General features: G+C 47.5%; 1 protein-coding gene across 1 annotated transcript in view; it reads right to left on the bottom strand.

Moving 5' to 3' along the window:
* The window catches only part of ATM (ATM serine/threonine kinase), a 1,586,045-nt gene that overhangs the window by 820,303 nt on the left and 737,782 nt on the right, over nucleotides 1-27,960 (bottom strand). Inside the window, exon 29 of the mRNA XM_085621514.1 lies at nucleotides 10,092-10,291. Within this exon, the coding sequence (XP_085477640.1) occupies nucleotides 10,092-10,291 (200 nt within the window). The remainder of the gene's footprint in view (nucleotides 1-10,091; nucleotides 10,292-27,960) is intronic.

The following is a 27,960-nucleotide window of genomic DNA, read 5'->3' as shown; positions in this document are numbered from 1 at the left end:
GGTGGTAAACTGCGAGTTCTTTGCGACCGCAAATGCGGTTGCAAAACGTACATACATGGCATTTGCACTCACTATTACGAAGGGCCGCCCTTGGCATGCCCCTTCCTAGTAGTCAGTCACTAACCCTATTTTGCGAGTCGCTTATAGATTAGCGACTCGCAAAATAGGGTTAGTACATTGACCAGGCCAAATAGCCCTTTGCGACCGCAAAAAACAGTCGTACATCTGGCCCTATAACTCTAAACCTTTTTATTTTCACTTGCTGTTAGCCCTTCTGGCTTCTCCCTACCTGTTTGAGTTCTATATTCTCATTCTATCTCTCAGCTCTACTGGTAATTCTTTGACCGTAACTCAATCGATTTATTTTTATTTTTATTATCTTCACAGCAGTTCCACCCATGTTCTGTGTGGACATAGACTTTGTGCACCTATAGTCACATCCATCTACAGTTTCATAGGTTATATTTATTTGTGGATCACATCTGACCACTTGGATATTCACTGCTCTGCAAAGTGAGGGCATTCATTGTTTGCAAACTACACATTGGAATATAGGGTACTTAGGTGCAATCCTCGGTCTTGTCTATCTACTCAACTGTGTTGTACAGTAGAACTAATTGTATATATGTATCCACACATTTTGGTGTTTTCTTCTCTTTTGGGTACCCTAAAGGCTATCCTTAGTGTCATCACTTTCATTTATGCTTTATGTTTTATTTGATAGTAGGATCACTTTTCTACCTATATTTTTAATATTATGTACATAGGCACTGTTTTTCTTAACAGTAGGACTTCTCTCCTAAATTATATACTTCCATATACAGTGATGAAGAGGGAAAATATTTTCTTTGTTATAAGTACCTGAGCCAAACATACTTGTCTTTGGCTACTATTTTGTCAGGTTTAATTAGATGACATGCGTGGCGTTCCTGATGAAGGTGATTATGTAGCCGAAACACGCATTGATATGAATCCACCAAGAATTAGCCACATTTTATACCCATCAATGGTTCACACACTGTGTTGATGGATATCGGGAAAGTATTTCATATGTACAAAAACGTTTTTGTAATTTGATCATGTATTGATTTTATCATACTCGACAAAGTAAATGATGCCTTAGCTTACACATAGAATACGACCCAATTATTGGAGGCATCAGTAATTTATCTTGATTTTACAATTTATATTTTTGATAACAATAAAAAGTATGCATGTTATTGGTTTTGCCTACATCCATTCATCATTTTATATTGTAAAGTAGATTAAATAGCTGCCCAAGGTCTTTACACATTCTGGCAAATTAAGTATACATGGTCTTAAGACTCAGTCGTCAAGAGATCTTTAGTTTCTGTTCCCTATTGCCTCTGGACCTTTGGGGACAAAGAGAGCTGTGTCGAGCTTTGCACAGGATTACAATTGGAGCCAAACCAGTCCTTTTACAAGTCCAGGCCACTGAGGTAATTCTTCATCACCTGCATGTGCATGCCTTCCGTCATATGCTATGCCACCTCTCCCCCTCATCTCCTGGCTCAGTCAGCAGAGCCGCCGATACACAGGGGGGATTGAGTTGCATTTTAGGGGTCTCAGCTCTGTAATTGTCGCGGAAGCGTCAGCGTGTCAGCAGGATACACTACCCACTAACCTGAGCCAGCCAGCAGGAACGATGCTTGCGATGAGAATCCCCCCTCTTCTCCCTTTCGCTAACGCTCCCCCCAGAAAGGCCACCAGAGTAGGGAGAGAAAGCGGTTGGGAGAAGGGGGAGGGAACCAAAGATGACCACCGGAGGATTTGCAGGGCAACCTACTGTCCAGTAGGTGGGTCAGGTAGAAGTTCTATGAGGGTTCTTGCGTCGGAGAAGTTTTCAAGGAGGGTGGTCCTACAACTGGTATCCGGTAATCGTCCTCTGGGAGTACTGGGTAGTCGGTTGTGGTTCAGCTTAAAACGTACAGAGTCTTCTGTGGAAAGGGTAGGTTCTGACTCTGTGTTCTGCGCGGTGAAAGTAGATAAGGAGTGACTGTCTGAAGGGAGACAAGGGAGGGCTCGCTGACCCCCTACAATCCTGCGTCTTGTCTACCTTCCCTCCCAACGTCCTTGCGTAAATCAAAAAGAATGTGTGCTCTCCACTGTTACGTCACAGCAGGGCACCCTGGTCATGAGGAGAGAATTCCCTTCTCCTTTTGCTGGCACACGCTGTTGCGCTATTACTGCAGTCGTGCTCGGTTCTCTCGGAACCATAGAGCTCAGCCAGGTCTGATTGTTTCTCCGCGGTTCCGTCACCGCGGGAGCCGTCTCCGAAAGTAGGGACTTTAGGAAATACTTACTCCGGTTCCTGTTGCTCCGGTGAATCTAGCGGGACGCCGTAGATCTCCCACACGGCTCCTGCTGTTGTCGGCGCGAGGGGTTGTTTCTCCGGTTTCGTGGTATCCGCGAAGTCCAAGGGTTAGCGCGCACACGGCGCTCGTAGCGACGAAGGTCTCGGAACCATACCGGAACTGGGGCGAGATTGTCAAGCGCCTCCTCTAGGGGGAGGCGGTCTTTTATTGCTGCGAGATATGCGACCCTGGCTGACGCGAGTTCTGTTCGCCAGCCCCAGGGTGTTCTGGGCAATGTAGTTCCTGGCCGGTGTTCGCGTAACCGCGACAGAACCCCCTCTCAAGGACCGCCGTCCCGGCGGACGCCCCGGCTTCCCAGGATGTGCTCTATGGAAGGAGTCCACCAGGTCGGGGCAATGGAGATTGCGCGCAGGTTCCCAGGTCCTGTCCTCTACTCCAAACCCTTTCCAATCCACTAAATATTGGACCCTTCCTCTTACTAATCTAGAGTCCAGTAGTTCCTGCACCTCATATTCTTCCTGACCATTGACCTCTATGGGTGGCGGTTTCTCTGGGAGTCTCGTACTGATAGGGCAGGGTCTTAATAATGACACATGGAACACGGGGTGTATATGCCAAGAGTTGGGAAGGGACAGTCTCATGGCCACAGGGTTTACCACTCTCTCTATGCTGTAAGGTCCTATGTACCGGGGCTTCAGTTTATCAACCTCTTTTAACTGGAGATTGCGTGTAGAGAGCCATACCTTGTCCCCCTCTTGATACATTGGTTCCTCCTCCCTTCTCCTGTCGGCCCATTTTTTGTGCGCTGCCTGAGCGGAAGTTAAACTGTTTTTTGCTTCGAGCAATACTGCTCGGAGGTGCGCATGGTGTTCCTGGATACTGGGAAGTTTGGATTGCACGGGCCATTCAAAAGGGAGCATGTTGGGATGGTGTCCGTAGAGGCAAAAGAAAGGGGAACAGCCCAACGTGGAATGCTCAGCGTTATTATACGCGAATTCCGCCATCCATAATAAGGGAAACCAGTGGATGGGATTCTGTAAGGTAAAACATCGCAAGTATTGCTCAAGGGTTTGGTTTAAGCGTTCTGTTTTTCCATCGGTTTGAGGATGGAAGCTCGTAGATGTTCGTGCGTCAATGGCGAGAGATGTACAGAGAGCTTTCCAAAACTTGGATGTGAACTGGGATCCCCTGTCCGTAATTAATACACTTGGAATTCCATGTGCCCTGACAATATGCTGTAGAAAAACAAGAGCTAGTTCCGCAGAAGTGGGGAGTTTTTTCAAAGGAACGAAATGCCCCATCTTTGTTAGATGATCCACCAATACTAGTATTACTGTATATCCCTCACAGGGAGGCATTTCAACGATGAAATCCATCGAAATGGTGTGCCAAGGTCGAGGGGGAATAGGAATAGGTCGTAGGAACCCCGTAGGTCTTGTGTGACTCGCCTTACTTTGTGCACACACGGAACAGGTGCTCACATACTCGTGAGTGTCTTTTCTCAGCGTATCCCACCAGTAGGATCTCTCTAAACAGGAGATGGTCTTGTAAATACCCAAATGACCCCCTAAAGGAGTATCGTGCGCCCACGCAAGCACTTGGTTTCGCAAAAGAGGATCGGGAATGTACAATACTTGGGAATGATACAGGAGACTGTCTTTCTCTGTTCTTTTTTCTGGGCATTCAGCTATCCATTCAGGAGCATCAATATCTGCCACAGCTACTCTCAGGTCTTCTAGGAAATCTTGCGTGATTGTTTGAGCTATGATTTTGATGGGATCCTTCTTATCAGGGAGGATAAAAGGAGGTTCTTTCTCCTCCGCTTCCACGTTCTCCTCAGTGTCCTCCACTCTAGACAGCGCGTCTGCCTTCCCATGCTGAGGTCCAGGGCGGTATTTAATCACGAAATCATACTCAGCAAAAAAAGTGTCCATCGCAACTGTCGGGGCGTCAGAGCCTTCGCCGTTTTCAGGAAGAGGAGATTGCGATGGTCGGTGAAGATTTCGACAGTGTGTCGGGCGCCCAAAAGGTAATGTCTCCATTCCTCACAAGCCCTTTTTATCGCCAACAACTCCTTATCGGTGACGGAATAATTGACCTCACAGGGGGGATAGCTTTTTGGAATAATACGCCACTGGATGGAGTTGTCCTGTTGCGGGATGGCGTTGAGAGAGAACCCCTCCAACGGCATATTGTGAGGCATCCGTCTCAACGATAAACGGGAGTTGTGTATCCGGGTGCCGTAAGATGGGAGCTTGTGTGAACCTGTCTTTCAGGGCCTGGAATGCTTGTTCTGCTTCGGTTCCCCATCGAAAAGGTGTGTTCTTTCTCAGCAAGGTGGAAAGAGGGGTGATTAATCTTGAAAAGTCCTTAATGAATCGACGGTAATAATTTGCGAATCCAAGGAATCTTTGTACTGTCTTGACGTTGTGGGGAGCCTTCCATTCCGTGATTGCTTGCACCTTGCCCTGCTCCATCTGAAACCCACGGGAGTTAATTATGTACCCCAGAAAAGCCACCTCCTCTGCGTGAAACAAATATTTCTCCAATTTGGCATATAAGGAATGCTGTTGCAACCTGTCCAATACCGCTGTCACGTGCTGCACATGGTCCTCTAGCGTGGTGGAATATACCAGGATATCATCGATATATACCACGCAAAACGTCTCCAGGAACCCTCGAAGCACCTCGTCCATAAAATATTGGAAAGCTGCCGGGGCGTTACATAGCCCAAACGGCATCACCATGTACTCATATAAACCGAACTTGGTTCGGAAGGCGGTTTTCCACTCATCCCCCTTTTTGACACGGACCAGGTGGTAAGCTCCTCTTAAATCGAGTTTTGTGAACCATCTTGCCCCCTTGAGTTGGTCCAAGAGCACGGGTATTAAGGGCAAGGGGTAGCGGTTTTTTATGGTGACTCGGTTTATGGCACGGAAGTCTATGCATGGCCGGAGCTCATCGCAATCTTTCTTAGGTATAAAAAAAAGAGGGGAGGAAGCAGGTGAAGAAGAGTGCCTGATGAATCCGGAGGCCAGGTTGTCCGCAAGGTATTTTTGTAGGTACTTTGTTTCCGGCTCTGTGAGGGCGTACACCCTACTACATGGAATTGCGGCTCCAGGAACCAGGTCAATGCGACAATCATAAGTGCGATGCGGAGGGAGGCGTGTGGCTTTCTGTTTGTCGAACACTTGCAGGTACGGGTGATAGACTTCAGGTAAGGTAAGAGAACAGCAGAACTTTATTTCTTCACACCCGGAGGCCAGTAGGCTTGCTTGTGTCTTTTCTTCCCCTATCGGTGGTAGGGGTTGGTGGTTGCAATGTTCTAAGCAGTACGTGGAAGTCAAAGAAACGGTACGTGCTGCCCAATGTATGATGGGATCGTGCAAGGTTAACCAAGGCATACCCAATATAAGCCTGAAGTGCGGGGCATCGATGAGGTCAAACCGTATGTATTCGTAGTGGTCACTCCCCATTTTCATGAGCAGAGGAGAGGTGTGGCTTATGACTGGCCCAGAGGACAGGGTAGTGCCGTCCACGGCCTTAACTTCTTCTGGATGTTTCTTCATCTCTTGGGGGACCCCTATGGTATGGGCATAGTTTAAGTCCATGTAATTTCCGGTTGCCCCTGAATCCAACATCGCGGATATGTCCACGGGGATGTCTGGTTTTATCCAAAGCGTAATCCCTACATTGATGTGGGCCACGGCTGGTTGGATGGTGTTTGCAACGGCGTGGGAGATCACTGTTTGTTTCTCACCCGGTTCAGGGATCTCCTCCTGACTCGGGTGTGCTAGTTTTCCGAGTTCTCGTCCTGGTGCACAGTGGAGACATGCAGTCTCGGGATGTTGGTTTTCTCTGGGAGTCGGGTCCGTGCTCGGCATTCCCGTATAAAGTGCCCGCTCTTACCACAATAGAGGCACAGTCTCATCTTTCGTCTTCTTTCCCGTTCGTCGTTTGTTAACGGCCCCTTGACTCCTCCGATCTGCATCGGTTCCGTGGGATCTGCGGATTTCGGTGATTCCTCAAGGGTTTGGCGAGGTCTTACATAAGCCAGGCGAGGGTCCCCTTTGCTTCTATCTCCCTTTCGTTCAAGAAGACGATGCTCCAACTGCACTGTGAGCGTGATGAATTCTTCGCAAGTGGGAGGGAGTTGTACCACCTGGGCAAGAACGTCCTTCAACTCTCCTCTCAACCCTTGATAGAAAAGGGAGGTGCGCTTCTCTTGAGGCCAATCAGTCTCCACCACCAAGCGATTGAAGGAAGTGATATATGTAAGGAGATCCTGAGATCCTTGCTTAAGGGTCATTAATTCTTTATCCAAGGTAAGCATGTGCGATTTTCTATCAAACAACTTCCTCATTTCAACGCAGAAGTCGGAGAAGTTATGTAGCACAGGATCGTCCCTTTCCATTAAAGGGATAGTCCAACTGGCCGCGTTCCCTCCCATGTAGGACATCGTGAACGCTGTTTTTGCAGCCTCGTCTTGGAATACCAACGGCTTACATAGAAAATGTAACCTGCATTGGTTGAGGAAGGTCTCAAACTTTTTGGGCTCTCCGTAGAACCTCTCAGGGGGAGCCAGTGGTATCCCAGTGTTTTGCAACACATGTACAGTAGGAACAGAGTCTGTGACCGGAGTAGGGCCTGGGGGGGAAAAGACCCCTTTTGGGGGGTCCGGTCGATGCACCATACTAGGAGGAGGGAGAGTCCAGTCTCTTATGTAACCCCCCGCTCTTCTGGATTCGGGTTTGCCTTGACGAGATAAGCCCGCTACTTCCCTACGGAGGGTGCCGACTTCATTTTTCAGGTCTCGGTTTTCTGCGCGGGAGGCTTGCACCTCTACCTGTAACGCATTGAGACTGTCAAGAAGCGTGGCCAGTACTACATTGGTGTCCATCGTTCGGGCTGGGGTACTATCTTGGGCTTGACAATCTGTCGCGGAAGCGTCAGCGTGTCAGCAGGATACACTACCCACTAACCTGAGCCAGCCAGCAGGAACGATGCTTGCGATGAGAATCCCCCCTCTTCTCACCTTCGCTAACGCTCTCCCCAGAAAGGCCACCAGAGTAGGGAGAGAAAGCGGTTGGGAGAAGGGGGAGGGAACCAAAGATGACCACCGGAAGGATTTGCAGGGCAACCTACTGTCCAGTAGGTGGGTCAGGTAGAAGTTCTATGAGGGTTCTTGCGTCGGAGAAGTTTTCAAGGAGGGTAGTCCTACAACTGGTATCCGGTAATCGTCTTCTGGGAGTACTGGGTAGTCGGTTGTGGTTCAGCTTAAAACGTACAGAGTCTTCTGTGGAAAGGGTAGGTTCTGACTCTGTGTTCTGCGCGGTGAAAGTAGATAAGGAGTGACTGTCTGAAGGGAGACAAGGGAGGGCTCGCTGACCCCCTACAATCCTGCGTCTTGTCTACCTTCCCTCCCAACGTCCTTGCGTAAATCAAAAAGAATGTGTGCTCTCCACTGTTACGTCACAGCAGGGCACCCTGGTCATGAGGAGAGAATTCCCTTCTCCTTTTGCTGGCACACGCTGTTGCGCTATTACTGCAGTCGTGCTCGGTTCTCTCGGAACCATAGAGCTCAGCCAGGTCTGATTGTTTCTCCGCGGTTCCGTCACCGCGGGAGCCGTCTCCGAAAGTAGGGACTTTAGGAAATACTTACTCCGGTTCCTGTTGCTCCGGTGAATCTAGCGGGACGCCGTAGATCTCCCACACGGCTCCTGCTGTTGTCGGCGCGAGTGGTTGTTTCTCCGGTTTCGTGGTATCCGCGAAGTCCAAGGGTTAGCGCGCACACGGCGCTCGTAGCGACGAAGGTCTCGGAACCATACCGGAACTGGGGCGAGATTGTCAAGCGCCTCCTCTAGGGGGAGGCGGTCTTTTATTGCTGCGAGATATGCGACCCTGGCTGACGCGAGTTCTGTTCGCCAGCCCCAGGGTGTTCTGGGCAATGTAGTTCCTGGCCGGTGTTCGCGTAACCGCGACAGTAATCCAGTCTCACAGTGCCATGGGGTCCCAAAGCAGAGATTTTTAGAATCATAAATCCCCCTGAGTTTGTCCAGGTGCTGAAGCATGTATTGGAGCTTCAGCACCCTAGGTTTCTGCTTAACGTTGTTGTAGAATTTCAACATTTATTGAACAGGACGTCTGGAAAAGTCATAATTAGTCCCAAACTGAAATGAGAGTTTGCTGGATTTGCATCCTCCTTTGAGAATTGCATCTCCATCCCCATAGTTCAGTACCTTCAAATCATAGGACCTGGAGGGGCCCCCGAGGGTAGTTTCCGTGCCAAGGATATTTGAGCTCTTTAGGTAATAAAACTGTTGGAAAGCAGGTCTGAAGGGATCAACCTTGTGATGCAGGTGTCTGGAAATGCTTTGAGTGCTGAGACTTCTGCGGTGCCCTGTTGATTGTATACAAGAGGTGTTATACCGTAAAGTTAAGATCACATACTGTGTCCTTCAATTCCGAAATACGGCCTTCAACCTCCGAAACTCATTTGGCTACACTGTGAAATCTTGGAGATTAACCTGGACAACCACCTCACCAATCTTGGTTTCGAGGACTGAGCAGGCAGCAGAAAACAATGCTTGGTGGGCTCACAATCATCTAGGGCACTCACCGTGGCTTACCCCACTTTTGGCACTGGTGCTGATCAAGGGTCTCTCTCCATCCAGTTAGGGTCATCAGGCCCCAGCTCCTCATCGCTGCTTCAGTTTGAGCCCACATGCCATTTAATTCTGCCTCTCCACTGGGTCGTGCAGCCTACGCCAGCATCTCATCAAACCCACAGGGACTGGATTGCCTCGTCCCGGGATCCTTTTTCAATGCAGGTCGTCAGGCTTCAACCCCCGGTCCCTGGCCCCCGTCTGGCCCACTGTCCACAAACCCCACTCCTTCACCAGACTAGGGAGCGCACGCAGGTATCTGGTGAACTTAACAGCTTTGGCAGAGGTAGGCACCAAAAATCAAGCCGCACCCCAGGGTCGCAAGTCTCCATGTCAGTGTTGCTCCATGGCCGAGCCTATCATCTTGGCACCACCATGCCGATCACGGTCTGCTTCCCGATGGCCCTGCAACGAGGAGAAACCCAGAGGATCACAGAGATTTTTGCACCTCAATTCCCAGAGGATGTAGGTAACCCTGGTTAAACCAAGAAAACAGTCTTGTCAGCACCAAGGATTCCCAATGGTCGCAGATGGGAGTGAGGAGCCTAGCCTCGGGCATCCATCATACTGGACTCCCAGGCCACGTCCCCAGCATTTCTTAATTTATCCACACTTTCAGCAGTGATAACTGTATATCTTAAATCAGCATATATGATCATTAGCACGATAATGTATTGAAAAATGTGTTATGAGAGTATATCCCACCTAATGTGAATGCTTTTCACATATATAAAGGCATGTGATTGTTTTAGGGCACATAACGTGAAAATAGTATGGTTAAATTATTTTTTGGGAAACTATAATCTACTATTTTAAGCAGCGTCTCAGTCATAAAAATAATGCCAGGTTAAAAACAGAGCCGAGAGCGACTTCACCTAAAACACCCACTCTCTTACTCTCCTTTTATGATGTCCATGATAGGAGTGACATCTTCAGATGATTGTAACGTACGTAAACATCCAGCTGTAAAGAATTCCAGAGAAGCTTAAAATGTACACCTTTACTAAGTAAAGGAAAAGGGTTTTTCAAAAGCAGATTTTAAAGGGAAGAAGAAAACATAAGAGACATAATGAACATGCTGAATACATACCTGGTGTTGATTTGGTGGATCAAGGTATAAATCACATCTCTCAAGACAAAAGCCCAGGCTCCACCTAAACCATCTTTTATTTCTTTGAGCAGCAGGTTAACAAACAGGTGGTAGATTGTAAGAATTCGATGCTTCTTGTAAACATTACTAGTTTCAGCCGCCTGCTTGCATATTGCTAGTAGAATTTTCTGGAATGAATCCTGAAAATAACGAAAAAGTATGAAAAGACTTAAAAGAAAAACAAAAGTATATTCTAATGCCTTTTTACAGTGTTTCTTAATAATTAAGCTCTAAATTAAAATATTTCATCCTTCTGAGAAGTGGTAGGTGGTATATTAGAGCACGGTGTGCAGGGCCCACAACTTTTCAGCCAACACTTGTTCAGTCGTTAGTGAGATACTGAACTCAGTTCATCAGCTAAGAAAGTGACAGCCTTGTACATGCTCACGGAGAAACTGAACAGTTGCTGAGCAGTCACCATCCGTCCAAATACAGTTGCGTATCACAAAAAAAGGCAGCAACATTACCAGCATATTCTATTTTTCAGATAAAAACTACCCTCAGATCCATCCCCCCCTCTGCTTAGTCGCTGCGGCAGTGTCAATTTCTGCCTTCAGCAGATAAGGGGATCTAGGTAGAAGGAGCATGAGCTCTCATTTTATGACAGCCTCCATACATCCTTGCTGTTGCTCTATTTCTACTGTTTTCTCATGTTACAGGTCAGGGCCAAACCTGGAAACAGCACTGGAGGTTGTGAGTTAGAGGACAGGAGCAGCTGTCTAAGTGGGCAGTAACTGTTGCTAGCTCCCAAGCATTCATCATTTTTGTAACTAGTTCCTATACTTTTTTTTTTTTTTAAATCAATTACCCGCTGTTCCCGATTTGCTTATCCTGGAATTGTCCTGCCGAGTTCTGAGGATGAGGAGGGGTGTCTTCGAGTGTTTTAGGTAGCGGGGAGTGGATAGGGAATAAATACAGAAGCAGCAGGCAAGCCCATTCTCTCCCGTCACACTGGTGTATTCACTTATGTGGATGCAATGAATGGGGTGTTTTCAGGGCTTAGGGGATGCTTTGGAGACACTATACGGCTGCAATAACAGCAACTGCAGCCATTAACACCAACACATTATCACTTTCAAAAAAGCACAAAACAACTGGTTACTCATTGGAAACAGTCTCTGGGTGTGCCAGCAGCCTTACCTACTCTTGTTTTAACGGCCTATACGAAATAGGCTCCATTCTCTGTGTGCATTGGATTTGAAATTTTTCTTTTTAATTATATAACATAATATATATTACGTTATATATTTAACAAAATTAAAAAGTCCAAAGCGCACAGAGAGGGAGCCTATTTCGAGAGTGTGTGTGTTGCTATGCTGTAAACAGCTGGCAGCATTTGCTCCTCACCGGCCTGTGAACACACAGCTACGACACCCAGCACCAGTCAACAACCCGGGCACTCCCGGATTGCCGATCCTTGGTGGGGGAGGGAGGGTGTTTGGTAGTGAGCTCATGAATGGCCACTCCGACCAGCGGGAAGCTGAGCGGGCCGTGTGTGGGCGCTTCCCTTGTGCAGACAAGATGGCAGCTCCATAGTTGCATGGTTGCTGGGGAACACACCTATGTTGTGCCCGCGTCGCTCAAAGGGTGACCAACCATCCTTAAATTTCACAGACCGTCTGTAATTTGGATCTCACATCCGTTGTCCGTGATGATCCCTTTTACGTATGCCTTTTGTGAGCAATTATGGGGTTTAAAGGGAGTGGCGCTGTTCCCCTGAGAGAAGCCTCAACTCCCTGGTGCAGTCGCCTCGCACTCCTCCTCTGAGCATAAGAGCAGCCCCACCCCGCCCATTGTCATTCTGTATGCCGGCTGGTGAGACATGGGCCCCCAGAGAAACAAAGAAATGCGTAGGGCACTAGGTAATAAAAGAACAAGGCGGGGAAAATACAAAACACTCCAGCCTGGCTGATGCCACCAGCATCGCTCCAGCGTCATCCACACCGTACGTTTCTAAGAGCATGGGACAATGTCAGCTTTGGAATCAGGTGCGCGAGAGGCGCAAGTTTAACACCCGCAAATTAAAATGAATATATCACGTTTCCATGAGAGGGAGTGAAGCATAGAGACCTGTTTATTTTGTGTTTTTTTAGATAACGTAATTTTGTCATCACTATTCTTCAAAGCGCTAGAAGGGTATTTTAATACTTGTATCCCCATTGTATTACTCATGATCCTGAGTACTACCGTGCAAATGCATACAACGAAATAAAAATAAAACAAGCATTGGCATAGCCAATAGGTCTCGCTTTTGGGACCTTATAAGTATTTAGTTATGCAGCACAATATCCTTGGTGCAACAACATCAACTGTTGCATGGCTAAACACTTATAAGGTCCCAAAGGCGAGACCTATTGGCTATGCCAATGCTTGTTATGCAGTGTTGCTGACGTAGGATTTACAAGTAGGGCTACAACAATGAAGCAGCGAATTCCACAGTGACATGGTATTCACAATTTCCACTGTGCATTGGCCTTATTATACAGCGTCATCTTAAGGCTTTTGGGGGCCCTGGGCAAGACATACTTTATGGACCCATTTGTGCAACAGCTTGGATTTTATTACCCATTTGTTTGCTAATCAAACCCTATGATGCTAAACAATATTGAATTATAAATTAAAGGCTGAGATGGAAAACTAGAAAGATGTGACAGAGAGATAAAGTTGACTTTCCTGCGGCCCCTTGGAAAGTGGAGGTCCTGGGCAATTGCCCACTTTGCCCATGCCTTAAAACGTCTCTGTTATTATGATAAACCCCTTCACTGCCCTGTTCATTCACTCCCTAATCTAAAACCACAGATTTCTAAATGCAGCCTTCATGCAACTTAATCGTGTGGACTGTCGGTAGGGAGGACCATTTGTGTTAGTAATATTTGCACCTTTGTATACTAAATAACCCCCGCCGCCATTAGAAAGCCCACCTGTAAATTAATAAGGGGGTTCTCACCGCTTGCCAACACCATGGAAATATACTTTCTCCTCCTGCCTTTGAATGAGTAGGTTTATGTGCCTCATCAAGGAAGGAAGGAAACAACCTGCAAAACGTGTGTGAATACCTACACACTGCACTTCATATGCCCACCCATGCCAACCTTAACCCTGAAATGAGCATGCAGATGACCCACAGTGATACCGCCTGGCTGCTGTACTGAGATATAGATGCGGGTACAAATGTTCGTAGTACCCGAGTCCACCAATCAGAAGCCTGGAATCAGTGTGTTGAAAATATGTTTTTGTGTGTGAGAAGTTGGCCTGATGTATGATGTCACTAGTTATAGTGTACACCTTATATCAGTCCAAATACCCTTATGGTGATTGGTTGTAAAGTCAACCTTATAGACCAGCTATCCTAGTGGTAGCATGGACAAGAGCAGTCTTAGGCTAAACTCTGAATGGCATGTGAAGCCAGCTGTGATACCATATATAATCCCTTGAATACCAAATGAAAGGACACCACAACAGATATATATATAAAATAAAGTGTATTTATTCTAAGCAAACCCTCAGCACTCTTTATGAGATTAGAGGTAAGTACAACACAGTCTTATTTAAGCATACATTAAGTCACACAGGTAAGTAATACAGTTAGGCCCTAGGGGCCACGCAAACCATATACTAAGTAAGTGGTATAAGGACCACTGTCACGGAAATAGAATAGGCCTAGGCCTAGGGAATCGCTGGGGCTACACTACACTAGCGTTAGTTAGGAAGTGGGAGGCCCACGGGATTCGTGTGCAGAGTGGAAACACTCACGCGTAATGCGTAGAAGTCAATAGCAAAAGTACAGTTTAGAAAACGGTAGATTTAGGACACTTCCGGAGTAGCTAGGAAGTTGAGACTTGAAAACTAGACACTAGGATAGTCACTATCCTGATGAGCACCGGAGTACCCAAGTTACCTAGCCCACAGGCTGCGGGTGCATAGGGGTGAAGATGCGTCGTTTTCGTCGTCGACTCCTATGGATGCCTGAAGAAAGATGCTGACAGGCAGTCAGTGAAGAGTGTCCGGTGGATCCCAAGGCTGGGATCAAGAAGAGAGGAGACCTGCAAGCAGAAGGGACAGAGTCAAGGTCACTAGCCAGTGACCACGTGGAACCAGGAAGGAACCAGACGATGTCGTGAAGAGTTGCAGGTGAAGGTGAAGCTTGTCGCTGCAGCCAGGAGGACCAGGAAGCGTCGAGGACGACCAGGACCAGGAGGCGAGCTGTCCCACGAAGGCTCTTGCTGTCGGCGGCGTCGAAGTTGGACTAGGACTCACCAAGCCTTGGCAAGCGGAACCCACGAAGAACGGAGGACTTGCTTCTGGTGCAGACCAGGAAGGTCTGGGGTGCTTCTTCTTTGCAGAGAAGCGGGAGCCAGTCTGGAGGAGCCAAACCAGCGCAGAAGATTTCAGGATGCGTCGTCACAAAGGCCACTAGCCAGCGGGCAAGCAACCGGACAGACGCGGCAAGCAGGAAAATGCTGAAGGGCCCCACGCAGGACTCGTGGAGTGTGGGGGGCTGATCTTCGGTGCAGATGGTGCTTGGGGCTTCTCAATCCCCGGTGCACAACTTCGAGGGTGCCTCGGAAGCTGCGCTGTAAGTTACTAGCCACTTTTTCCAGGTAGCCGGTCCCACGTCGCTCGTCGCCTCCACGGATCTCAGCTCTGCTGTAGATGTGGATGAGGGTCGGAGAAGTCTGAGAGTCAAGGCTCTGGTCGGGCTCTGTAGTCGGTTCCTCGTAGAACGTTCACAAAGCAAAGGGTAGTCTCTTGATGGTGCCTGTTTGCACAGGGTAGCCACTCCTTGGCTACAAGGGAGATTCTTCAGTCTTCTTCTTTCGTCGAATGTCGAAGGTCCAGAGTTTCTGTTCAAGTTTGCAGGTTCAGGATAATCTAAAGTCTTGAGGCCCAACTCCCACTCTTATACTAATCTGGGGGGCTGGGATACCTGCTAGGTCACGCCTTATGGGTGGGACCTGGGAGGGGGTGGTTACACCCACTTCCCTTTGTCCAGTTTCGCGCCAGAGCTGGGGCTGGAGTGCCCCAGCACCGGTTTGAACTGGACTATGCAAGGAACACCTTGTGTGCCCCAGGCATGTCTCATTCCTTTCAGCCCACCCTGCCCCAATACACTAAAGGCTGTCTGGGGAGGTGCTAGCACCTCCCCAAGCAGGAAACCTATTGTCCAGGCCTCCCTGGCTGGGATCACTCCCAGCAGCAGGAGGTCAGACTTGTGTCTGTGGCAGCAGCATCCATTTTGTGATGCTGAGGCTTTGGTCAGAGGCTAACAGTGAAGTATGATTTTAACATGTCTCTCCCTCTAGAAGGGAGGAATAATATCCTCATCACCAGAAATGGTATGGGGGTATTATTCCAAAGTGTTAGACACCTTACACGACATGTTTTGATACAGCCAAACCATAGTTACCATAACCGTTTAAGATTATAAGGCACTTTAAGAGTATATGGTAGGCTATATCATAGGACAGCTATAAGGACATGGTTCCGAAAGCTGCAGACAGGCTCAGCTCATGCTAGAGCACCATCTCACATGTTACCAAGCACTCTGCCTCCAGGATTGTTAAGGCCTGCCATAGGAGTGACTGATAGGTACACATGTGTCTATATGTAAGTTAGGTATAGGAATACTACACCTAAGCAAGGGGTGATTACACGACCTTGCCCCAGCTGAGTGATCAGCCAGTTGTGTCAAAATGGAAGGCCAGACCAGGGGTGGCATAATACATGCTGCAGCCCCTGGGAGGCCTAGGGTACACCTATGCCCTGGGTACCTAGGGTACACTGTACAGGGTCCAATAAGGTGATCCTTACCAATTGGTTATGTACCTAGGGTACATGGAGTCCATTTTTAAAGAGAGAGCAGACAGCCTGAGACCCTGAATGGCAGGATCTCAGGCCAACTAAGTCGAAAAACCAGCTAGACACTAGGCAAAAAGTTGGGGGTAACCATAGTCAGATATCCACCTTCCTACACAACCCCCCCCCAAACGAAAGGAGATAAGGCTGGCCTTGACAAGGTAAGCCTCTATTGCCTAAGTGGCCATATAAGGAAGAACCAGCACTGGCATGGTTACCCCCCGTCTCATGGTCCACTAAGCAATCCCTCATCCTAAAGGTATCATAGGGTCTTCGCCATAGGGAATCTCTACCTTGGGTGTGTCTTTGCAAAGTAAAAGGCTGGTGTTGAGATGGAGTACTGAAGTGAGTGTCCTCCAAGTGAGGCCTCAGCTTCCTCCAATCATCCTCCACCATGGATGCCTTTCTTTCCTTAACTGAGTTGCACTGTGCTCTCAGGGTCAGCCTCTGGCTACCTAAAGCTGGAGGCTGGGTCCCTTTTGTGGGCTTACTGGAGGGACAGGTCAGGTTTGGGGCCCTAAGGTCCCATGTTTGCCTGTGCCCAACAGAATCCCTCTGGGGGAGGTCCCTAACTACCTGTAAAGGGGATCCCTCAGGAATGTTTTTACCCATCACCTGGCTAGGGCTACTAGCCAGGCAATCCTCATTCTTTTGATGGGGGGGTTCTTGTGGACAGGGGCCCTCTTGGGGTCCACTGGCCTCCCTGACCTCTGCAGCCCTGGGCTGACTGAGACAGGGTAGAGAGAGGCAGGCTACCTGCACCAGACTGGGTCCCACCTTGGAAGGGGCCACTGACATCAGAGGCTCTGCCAGGCCAGGCCTGGCTACCTCTGGGGCAGTTCCTTCACAAGGGGTGAGGTCAGATCCCTGAGGAGGCTGACCTTTTCCTAATGTCTGGGGAGAGGGAGACTTTTCTTCCTCCCCACTACTCTCTGTTTGTGTGGAGTGATCCATAGTTTCAGGCTTCACTACACCTATGTCAGTCTGAGTATGGGCTGAGACCATTACAGCCTTGCCAACCTTTTCAGGGAGGCACTCAGTTTGGGTTTGAGCTGTGACTGTCACAGCTCTGCCAATCTCTACAGGGAAGTCTGTCTTTGCCTGGGCTGTGGCTACCACTGCCCTTCCAACCTTTTCAGGGAGGAAATCTACTTGGACAGGGGTTGTGGCTGGCACAACCCCACTACCCTTTTTTGAAAGGCCTACCATTTTGGAATGGGTGTCTTGTTCAACTCCAGCCCAAGCTGAGAGTTCTAAGTCATTCCCCAGTAAGCAGTCCACAGGCAAGGTTGGAGACACTGCCACCCTTTTAGGGCCAGTGACACCTCCCCAGCTGAGACATACCTCTGCCATGGGATGACTGTTTTGGTTGCCATCAATGTTAGTTACCTGGTATGAGAAACCAGGCAAAAGCTGCTCAGAGGGAACTAGCCTATGGGCCACCATAGTGATGCTAGCTCCAGTGTCTCTGTAGGCCTCAGCTTTTCTACCATTGATGTAGGGCTCCTGTCTGTACCTACCCAAAGTGTTGGGACAGGCAGTGAAGTTGGCAAACCCCATGCCACCATCACAGACAAGAGTAGCTGCTGTAGGGGAATTGGCTAAGCCAGGATCCCCCTGTGTTCCCCAAGAAAACCCAACCAAATTTTTGGGGGCACTCCCACCACCTGGGGGATTACTGCTGACAGTAATAGGTGGTGTGACAGGAGTAGTTGGAGGAACAGTTTTGTTTTTAGCCTGTGGACAACTGCTGTCAGTTTTCCAATGCCCAGGAGTTTTACACACATGGCAGTAAGGCTTTTTAACTGTGGTAGGGGAGGGAGCTTGGGACCCACCACCCTGTGTGGAGTTTTGGGGCCCTGATGAAGATTTCTCTTTTGTTTTATCCCCACCCTTCTCTTGAGGCTTGGTGGTATCTTTCTTTTGGTCACCACCCTGATTTTTAGGCCTAATCCTGGTCCTGACCCATTTATCTGCCCTCTTTCCCAATTCTTGGGGAGAGGTCAAATCTGAGTCTACCAGGTGTTGATGGAGAAGCTGGTTCTGACAATTACTAAGGATCTGCTCCCTCATTATCAAGTTGTACAATCCTGTATAGTCCTGCACCTTGCTGCCATTTAACCAACCTTCCAAAGCCTTAGTGGCACAATCCACAAAATCAGACCAGTCCTGTGTCTGTGTCTTCTGGGTGTCTCTGAACAACAACCTATATTGCTCAGTGGTTAAGCCAAACCCATCTATCAGAGCACTCTTCAGGACTTTGTAATTGTTAGCATCCTCATCACTGACTGTGAGGAGCTTGTCTCTACCTTTGTCAGAAAAGGAGAGCCACAAGATAGCTGCCCACTGACTCTGGGGTACCTGCTGTACTTTGCAGGCCCTCTCCAAAGCAGTCATCCACTTGTGGATGTCATCCCCATTCTGATATGGGGGGACTATCTTGCTTAGGTTTCTATGGTCATAAGACCTATCCCTATCTCTAGGAATGTTGCTGCCACCAGTGGGTTCTGACCCACACAATTTTTGCTCTCTAGCCAGAGCAAGCTTCTCTTTGGCAAGGGCAAGTTCTTCCCTCTGAATCCTCAGATTAGCTTCCCTCATTCTGGCTTCATGCTCCTTTCTCTCAGGTGAAGTCATTCCCCTGTGAGAGGAAGCATTAGAGATGCTAGAGACATGGGAGTGGATGGATTCCCTTGAAGGGGATCTGTCTCTCCTGCTTCTCTGTGAAAGCCTACTTGTGGGTCTGTATGGGGGGACCCCATGCACACTCCCATGTAAGCTTAGTTTAGCCTGGCTAAGTCTTCCTACTTGGCCCTGGCTGTCTACCTCTTCCTCTGAAGTCCCATCTGACTCATCTGTGGTGGGTAGACCCTTATCTGCAGCTATGGCACCATCCCTGGCAGCTCTTTCAGCATCATAGGCCTCCAGAAGCTCCACTAGCTGTCTAAGGGTAGGGTTGGAACCCTGTCTTATTCCTCTGGAGGTACACAAATGTCTCATCTCCTGGAATGTGAAGGTATCATACCTAGAGGGGGTCTTCTGCAGACCTGCCCCTCCTGAGAGAGCATCTATTTGATCTCCTCCCAGAGGCATGATCTAGTGAGGGTGTGGTGTGTGCACCTACCTACACTAGTTGTTGCTACTAAACCTCTCTAGTAGTTGTAGTCAGGGTGTGTTACTCCCTTCAACCTACAACTACTAAGTCCAGTAGGACTTAAGTATTATAAACTATGTTATATGTACCTAGACAATATCTGTGTGATCTTTCAATTTAGTATCTCAAGATTACAATGGTATTACAACAGCAAGCTCAGATCCCAACCGCTGCTCACCAATGTGAGAAGTTGGCCTGATGTATGATGTCACTAGTTATAGTGTACACCTTATATCAGTCCAAATACCCTTATGGTGATTGGTTGTAAAGTCAACTTTATAGACCAGCTATCCTAGTGGTAGCATGGACAAGAGCAGTCTTAGGCTAAACTCTGAATGGCATGTGAAGCCAGCTGTGATACCATATATAATCCCTTGAATACCAAATGAAAGGACACCACAACAGATATATATATAAAATAAAGTGTATTTATTCTAAGCAAACCCTCAGCACTCTTTATGAGATTAGAGGTAAGTACAACACAGTCTTATTTAAGCATACATTAAGTCACACAGGTAAGTAATACAGTTAGGCCCTAGGGGCCACGCAAACCATATACTAAGTAAGTGGTATAAGGACCACTGTCACGGAAATAAAATAGGCCTAGGCCTAGGGAATCGCTGGGGCTACACTACACTAGCGTTAGTTAGGAAGTGGGAGGCCCACGGGATTCGTGTGCAGAGTGGAAACACTCACGCGTAATGCGTAGAAGTCAATAGCAAAAGTACAGTTTAGAAAACGGTAGATTTAGGACACTTCCGGAGTAGCTAGGAAGTTGAGACTTGAAAACTAGACACTAGGATAGTCACTATCCTGATGAGCACCGGAGTACCCAAGTTACCTAGCCCACAGGCTGCGGGTTCATAGGGGTGAAGATGCGTCGTTTTCGTCGTCGACTCCTATGGATGCCTGAAGAAAGATGCTGACAGGCAGTCAGTGAAGAGTGTCCGGTGGATCCCAAGGCTGGGATCAAGAAGAGAGGAGACCTGCAAGCAGAAGGGACAGAGTCAAGGTCACTAGCCAGTGACCACGTGGAACCAGGAAGGAACCAGACGATGTCGTGAAGAGTTGCAGGTGAAGGTGAAGCTTGTCGCTGCAGCCAGGAGGACCAGGAAGCGTCGAGGACGACCAGGACCAGGAGGCGAGCTGTCCCACGAAGGCTCTTGCTGTCGGCGGCGTCGAAGTTGGACTAGGACTCACCAAGCCTTGGCAAGCGGAACCCACGAAGAACGGAGGACTTGCTTCTGGTGCAGACCAGGAAGGTCTGGGGTGCTTCTTCTTTGCAGAGGACCGGGAGCCAGTCTGGAGGAGCCAAACCAGCGCAGAAGATTTCAGGATGCGTCGTCACAAAGGCCACTAGCCAGCGGGCAAGCAACCGGACAGACGCGGCAAGCAGGAAAATGCTGAAGGGCCCCACGCAGGACTCGTGGAGTGTGGGGGGCTGATCTTCGGTGCAGATGGTGCTTGGGGTTGGGGCTTCTCAATCCCCGGTGCACAACTTCGAGGGTGCCTCGGAAGCTGCGCTGTAAGTTACTAGCCACTTTTTCCAGGTAGCCGGTCCCACGTCGCTCGTCGCCTCCATGGATCTCAGCTCTGCTGTAGATGTGGATGAGGGTCGGAGAAGTCTGAGAGTCAAGGCTCTGGTCGGGCTCTGTAGTTGGTTCCTCGTAGAACGTTCACAAAGCAAAGGGTAGTCTCTTGATGGTGCCTGTTTGCACAGGGTAGCCACTCCTTGGCTACAAGGGAGATTCTTCAGTCTTCTTCTTTCGTCGAATGTCGAAGGTCCAGAGTTTCTGTTCAAGTTTGCAGGTTCAGGATAATCTAAAGTCTTGAGGCCCAACTCCCACTCTTATACTAATCTGGGGGGCTGGGATACCTGCTAGGTCACGCCTTATGGGTGGGACCTGGGAGGGGGTGGTTACACCCACTTCCCTTTGTCCAGTTTCGCGCCAGAGCTGGGGCTGGAGTGCCCCAGCACCGGTTTGAACTGGACTATGCAAGGAACACCTTGTGTGCCCGAGGCATGTCTCATTCCTTTCAGCCCACCCTGCCCCAATACACTAAAGGCTGTCTGGGGAGGTGCTAGCACCTCCCCAAGCAGGAAACCTATTGTCCAGGCCTCCCTGGCTGGGATCACTCCCAGCAGCAGGAGGTCAGACTTGTGTCTGTGGCAGCAGCATCCATTTTGTGATGCTGAGGCTTTGGTCAGAGGCTAACAGTGAAGTATGATTTTAACATGTCTCTCCCTCTAGAAGGGAGGAATAATCACCAGAAATGGTATGGGGGTATTATTCCAAAGTGTTAGACACCTTACACGACATGTTTTGATACAGCCAAACCATAGTTACCATAACCGTTTAAGATTATAAGGCACTTTAAGAGTATATGGTAGGCTATATCATAGGACAGCTATAAGGACATGGTTCCGAAAGCTGCAGACAGGCTCAGCTCATGCTAGAGCACCATCTCACATGTTACCAAGCACTCTGCCTCCAGGATTGTTAAGGCCTGCCATAGGAGTGACTGATAGGTACACATGTGTCTATATGTAAGTTAGGTATAGGAATACTACACCTAAGCAAGGGGTGATTACACGACCTTGCCCCAGCTGAGTGATCAGCCAGTTGTGTCAAAATGGAAGGCCAGACCAGGGGTGGCATAATACATGCTGCAGCCCCTGGGAGGCCTAGGGTACACCTATGCCCTGGGTACCTAGGGTACACTGTACAGGGTCCAATAAGGTGATCCTTACCAATTGGTTATGTACCTAGGGTACATGGAGTCCATTTTTAAAGAGAGAGCAGACAGCCTGAGACCCTGAATGGCAGGATCTCAGGCCAACTAAGTCGAAAAACCAGCTAGACACTAGGCAAAAAGTTGGGGGTAACCATAGTCAGATATCCACCTTCCTACATTGTGCACCCAAGCTATTGGTTGTGCGTAAGCCTTGCCAGTCAACCAATATACGAAGTGGACCGAAATGGTAGGGAAGGGGGGGGGCAAACCTAACTCAAACAAGCAGAAACAACTGCAGTAACTGTTTTGTTTTGAAGTTGATGGGGCTTGCTACCTAGGCACACGTATTAAATGTTAGAGGGCACGCTGAATGAATGAAATACATTTCTATTTTATGACCAAATGTCAAACCATGAGAGACATCTTGTCTTCTAAAATGTATTTCAAATCCCCATTCAGCTGATAATTTTTACAGCAAAAAAGTGAAAATTAGATTCTGCAAGCAAGGGGAGATGCAATGATTAAACTGGCAAATTAGTTTTGCAGAAAACATTTAGATCCTTCCAAAAAGGTTCTGATGTTCTGCTTCAGCAAGGAAAGGGCAGCCCTTGGTCCTAAATCTGAATGGCAGTGCCTGGCAGGAGACACATGTCCACCACTAGTGGCCAATGAGTGCATCTTACTGCTGAGTAGCTCCATTGCAACTTTTGTTAATTTAATTTTTTAAGCGGGGTATGTTCCAGAGGTCCTCAAACATTGTGTGCAAAAACGCTGACAGAAACCTTCACAGAATTCTCTACTGCCTGTGAGCCACCGGAGTCAAGCATCCTTGACTTGCTTTTCTAGCAAAGAGGCTAGAACTGGATGCAGTCCCACAACTACGATCAAACCTTGAGGTAGACAAACATCTGCAGCATTAACTGTCTGGTTGGGGAAAGCAGAAGGGTTTTCGGACACTATTTGATAGCAGGTAATAATATCTGACAGATATTGGGATTGATACAGGAAGCTAACAGACAAGTGGGAAATTACAGGTAGTTGGGCTTGTTTGCAATGCTGATCACACTGCGTTACAGAATCAGTATCTTTTTTATTTAAACATCAGAAACGGTCAAAGATTGTTTTCGTAAATTCTCTGAACACTGCATGAGCCACGTACAATGGCCTTTAAATCTGTGAATTGCTGGGCTCGATTGAGCTAAGCCATTACCTTTTCTCTTTAAATATATCTGGTCGTATTTATGATATGCTATTTAAAATAATTGTGGCCCAATAAAATATGTCTTTGAAAGAAATGTATTAATAATCATACTTTCACACTTTTAATACTGGAGCACAAAGGTCAAATTCCGTGTTATTATCATAGTGTAGCTTAATTAACTTGAGAAATGGCTGTTTCATGTCTCACAGATGTTAAGTTACAATCTCATTACAGAGGAAAACTGAACTCTTAATCAGAGGACCAATTTAAGACTATTTCGTCTTGCTGCACAGATTTAACTCACGAGCTCTGGTTTGAGAAAAATACTGTGGTCTATTACTACGACACATTAACAAGCGCGCGCGCGCCTCGTGCTGAAAGTAAAAAAACAAGTTTGACGAGGGGAGGAGGAGGCAGCAGGGGGAGGGGAGAGAGGAGGGGGCCTGCGCCTGTTTCCCTTGCGGGCGCGAGCAGGAACCATCTGTTAATTACAAACAGATGGTTTCAAAGCTCGCTCCCGTAAGGGAATCGCCAAACGGGCAAGCGTTGCCATTCAAAGCAATGCAATGCGTGCACGTTATTGCCTGAAAAACTGAATCGATTTCTAAAGGTCTCCTCCTATACAGAAACAAACTAGCAGAAGGTCTTAAGTCCAAAAATAACGAACCGAAAGCCACTTGATGCTGCAAACAAAGTGAAAGCCTCTTCAAATAGTCAGTACATCACTGAGCCAGAAGTTAAGAGTCCATCAGCCCACCCTTGTTGGCGGAGCTTCGTCATCTGAGACTCTGAGGGGTCAAGGTCTGGGCCCGCAATATCGAGCCAGCCGGCCCTACTGGGTGCCCGACCCAATGATCCCAAGATAGAAAAATCTCCTGCCACAGTGTGTAATCCAACTTTTGAAGACTCAAAAAATGTGCAGTGCTCTAACGTGAAAGTGCTTTAAAAATGACTACGTGGGCAAAAAATATGTTTATTAGGGATTGACCAGGTGTCATATCTAAAAACCAAAATAGTCTTAAACAAATATGACTATTTCCTGACTTGGTCTCGTGAGGGCGACATGTTTCAGCCGATATAGTCAACTGACCCGGCTTTCTTCAGGACCTAAATTGATGGAAATCAAGGCTACTGCAGGATTAATCTATTCGGTGAAGATAATGAGAAGAAACAAAAATTCACTAAGATAATTATGGTGTTATCATCAAGTAAATGTGTGCCTACAGCCACCCTACCAGACAAGCAATCTTTTTGCTTGGGTACAAGAGCTTTATCTTCTTTCCTGAAAGGAATTAGGAGAATCAAACCATTAGAAAGGTCTCTCACACAAACGTATACAGCATCAATGACCACTGTCCTCCAGTGCCCTTTTGTGCACTGTACTTGTTGTCAAACCCAAAACGTGGTTGCGAATCAATAAAGTTTTGAAACGTGGATTTAACTCACCCAGCTTTCTGTGGGAGAAAAGCCTCACCTCACCCGGCTGACTGCTCGGTGGAAGAGGCACCGCTCTGTTAAAATGTAAGAACAAGAAAGAACAAGTTGCACGCAGATACTCGTCCCTCTGCACTCCCTACAATATATTCAACACCCAAAACCAATAAGTCCTCGACTTTAGAAAATGTGCCCCGCAAGCATGACAGGCCAGGTGTACCGGAAAAATGATTCACTTGGACCTCCATTTGAACTGTATGATCATCTGATCTGTGTAGTTCACCATCATCTCTGCACTCTACTAAGGATTCCATTACGAATGAGAATTTTCGTCCATGACAGCTAGGACTTTAATCAGTACTGACTTCCAGGGAACTACATTGATGAGGACCCAATAGTAGGAACATCGGATAGATCTATATGATTCCAACATACCTCACCTTAGAGCTTGACGGGATACGGATAGTATCGTATACCCCAGTTCTCACTGGATAGGGATCTAAAGATTACGTGTATCTTAGACAGGAAGTGGATTGGGGCTGCTATCTCCTCCACATATCATTTATGTCTATAAACTCCATCAACATCTTTTACGCAAGATACATGTGACGAATAGTGTTAAGGTTGGTCACTATTTTCTCCGAATCACAACTCAGAGATATAAACATCCAAAAGATATAAGTGGACCCTAATGAAATAAGTCAGCCCATCTATTTAGACAGCAAAGCTAACCTTTATCATTTCTATTCTCCCGGTTCTTCGACCTCAACTTATCCATCTAGACGTGCCTTATCTTACTAGGCCTGAGTGACGAGAAAAAGCAACTTAATACCTGTGCTGCTACAGCATCTGCTGTATGGGGGTCGCATGTAGTCTGGTCAGTATGAGTGCCTATCAAATTTATTGATTGTGTTGTAAATTACATCCACGAAGTAGAGAGGGGCGGCAGCTATCTTCCATCTCACATGCCTGTTTTGGCTGTCCTGTGCACGATAATTCAGGTGCAGCGCGCCTTTGGTGTTTCACGTGATGCAGGCGCTGTTTACAGGATAACGTGGTCACTGCTAGTATTTCGACCAGTCCTAGTCAAGCGCACGCGTAGAGACTAGTGTCTCTACGCGGAGGTTTCCACGGACAGCATTACACTAACCCTTGGAGAGGTATGGTAGCCTTCGGCCCCACACTCTAGTGCTAAAATACGTCGGACGCCCGGAGGTTTGATCCCCGGTATTTTTTGGTATTCAGTTGGGATATTTTGATACCGGCAGCCCTAGTTAGATAGTCATTTAGCGTGCGCATAAGCACGAGAGAGACGCTAACTTTTCTGAAATACTCCGGACTGCGCATGCGCATGAAGACGAGTGTCGCCACTCCCGCGCATGCACGTTCGGATAGGCAGGCTCGGAGAGAGGACAAATACCAGCACCTGTTTTCTAAATGTTTAACTGATCCAATCAGAGCGGGTATTTAAGGATTCCCCTCCTTCCTGCCGTCACCTCCCAGACTGCTCGCAGTCTGGCCCGAAGTACCGACGGACAGGTAAGGAGAGGGATATCCTTGGTTCCGCCATTAGTGGGCTAATATGTCTGGCTTGAACTTACTATGGCTGTTTGGGGAGGAGACAAAGCAACAGGACCATCCTGATGTGAATCAACGAAGTGGGTGGCTTTGTTCTCTCTAGGACCTGATGGTATAAGTCCTTAGAGACAGGCTTTTTAAACCACATGAAGGGAGACAGGTCCCCCTGATTTGATTGATTTGATTGTACGAAGCTGTTTAATAATGGTTCATGCTCTTGTTGAGTGGTATGAGGATCCATATATGGATTGGGTTTGCAAGTGAATCATTTTTCCGGTACACCTGGCCTGTCATGCTTGCGGGGCACATTTTCTAAAGTCGAGGATTTATTGGTTTTGGGTGTTGAATATATTGTAGGGAGTGCAGAGGGACGAGTATCTGCGTGCAACTTGTTCTTTCTTGCCCTTACATTTTAACAGAGCGGTGCCTCTTCCACCGAGCAGTCACCCGGGTGAGGTGAGGCTTTTCTCCCACAGAAAGCTGGGTGAGTTAAATCCACGTTTCAAAACTTTATTGATTTGCAACCACGTTTTGGGTTTTTTGACAACAAGTACAGTGCACAAAAGGGCACTGGAGGACAGTGGTCATTGATGCTGTATACGTTTGTGTGAGAGACCTTTCTAATGGTTTGATTCTCCTAATTCCTTTCAGGAAAGAAGATAAAGCTCTTGTACCCTAGCAAAAAGATTGCTTGTCTGGTAGGGTGGCTATAGCCACACATTTACTTGATGATAACACCATAATTATCTTAGTGAATTTTTGTTTCTTCTCATTATCTTCACCGAATAGATTAATCCTGCAGTAGCCTTGATTTCCATCAATTTAGGTCCTGAAGAAAGCCGGGTCAGTTGACCATATCGGCTGAAACATGTCGACCTCACGAGACCAAGTCAGGAAATAGTCATATTTGTTTAAGACTATTTTGGTTTTTAGATATGACACCTGGTCAATCCCTAATAAACATATTTTTTGCCCACGTAGTCATTTTTAAAGCACTTTCACGTTAGAGCACTGCACATTTTTTGAGTCTTCGAAAGTTGGATTACACACTGTGGCAGGAGATTTTTCTATCTTGGGATCATTGGGTCGGGCACCCAGTAGGGCCGGCTGGCTCGATATTGCGGGCCCAGACCTTGACCCCTCAGAGTCTCAGATGACGAAGCTCCGCCAACAAGGGTGGGCTGATGGACTCTTAACTTCTGGCTCAGTGATGTACTGACTATTTGAAGAGGCTTTCACTTTGTTTGCAGCATCAAGTGGCTTTCTGTTCGTTATTTTTGGACTTAAGACCTTCTGCTAGTTTGTTTCTGTGTTTTCTGGGGATTGAAGGTGCTATAGTCCTTAAACTAGTTCCCCTAGGACCCTCATATATATTGTGTGTTCACTCCTCCTATACAGCGCATGCGCGCTGCGTAGGCGAGACCTAACCATCGACAGAAAACTGAGAAAAGTATGAAAAGGTGCGACAAAAAGCCACGCAGATAACATACTATTTGTTTATGTTTGGCGGTTTTATACAGCGTGAGTTGGGCCCAAGGACATTGGAGCACTTAACATATGCACCACACTACACAAACCCAATACAATTACGCAGCAAAAACGTAATACTTTTAATTGGAGACTACCGGCACTTCTCAGAAACAAGCAGGTACTCTGGTACAGAGTGCCTGCACCTCTATATTTCCATTTCAAGCACTGAACCATATAAATAGATTATTACCATATGAAATACCTCAAAGACCTGCACAGTTGCTCAAAGCTGCGCACATACCGAAAAACTGTGAAGTGCACGATTGTCTCAACCCAATATAAACTTATTTTGACATGTACTTAAGTGGGTGTCTATTTAT

This window comes from Triturus cristatus, chromosome 8 (assembly GCF_964204655.1).
Source record: "Triturus cristatus chromosome 8, aTriCri1.1, whole genome shotgun sequence".
NCBI lineage: Eukaryota > Metazoa > Chordata > Amphibia > Caudata > Salamandridae > Triturus > Triturus cristatus.
Note: the sequence above shows the minus strand (reverse complement) of the source record. Positions and strands in the feature narration are given on the sequence as shown.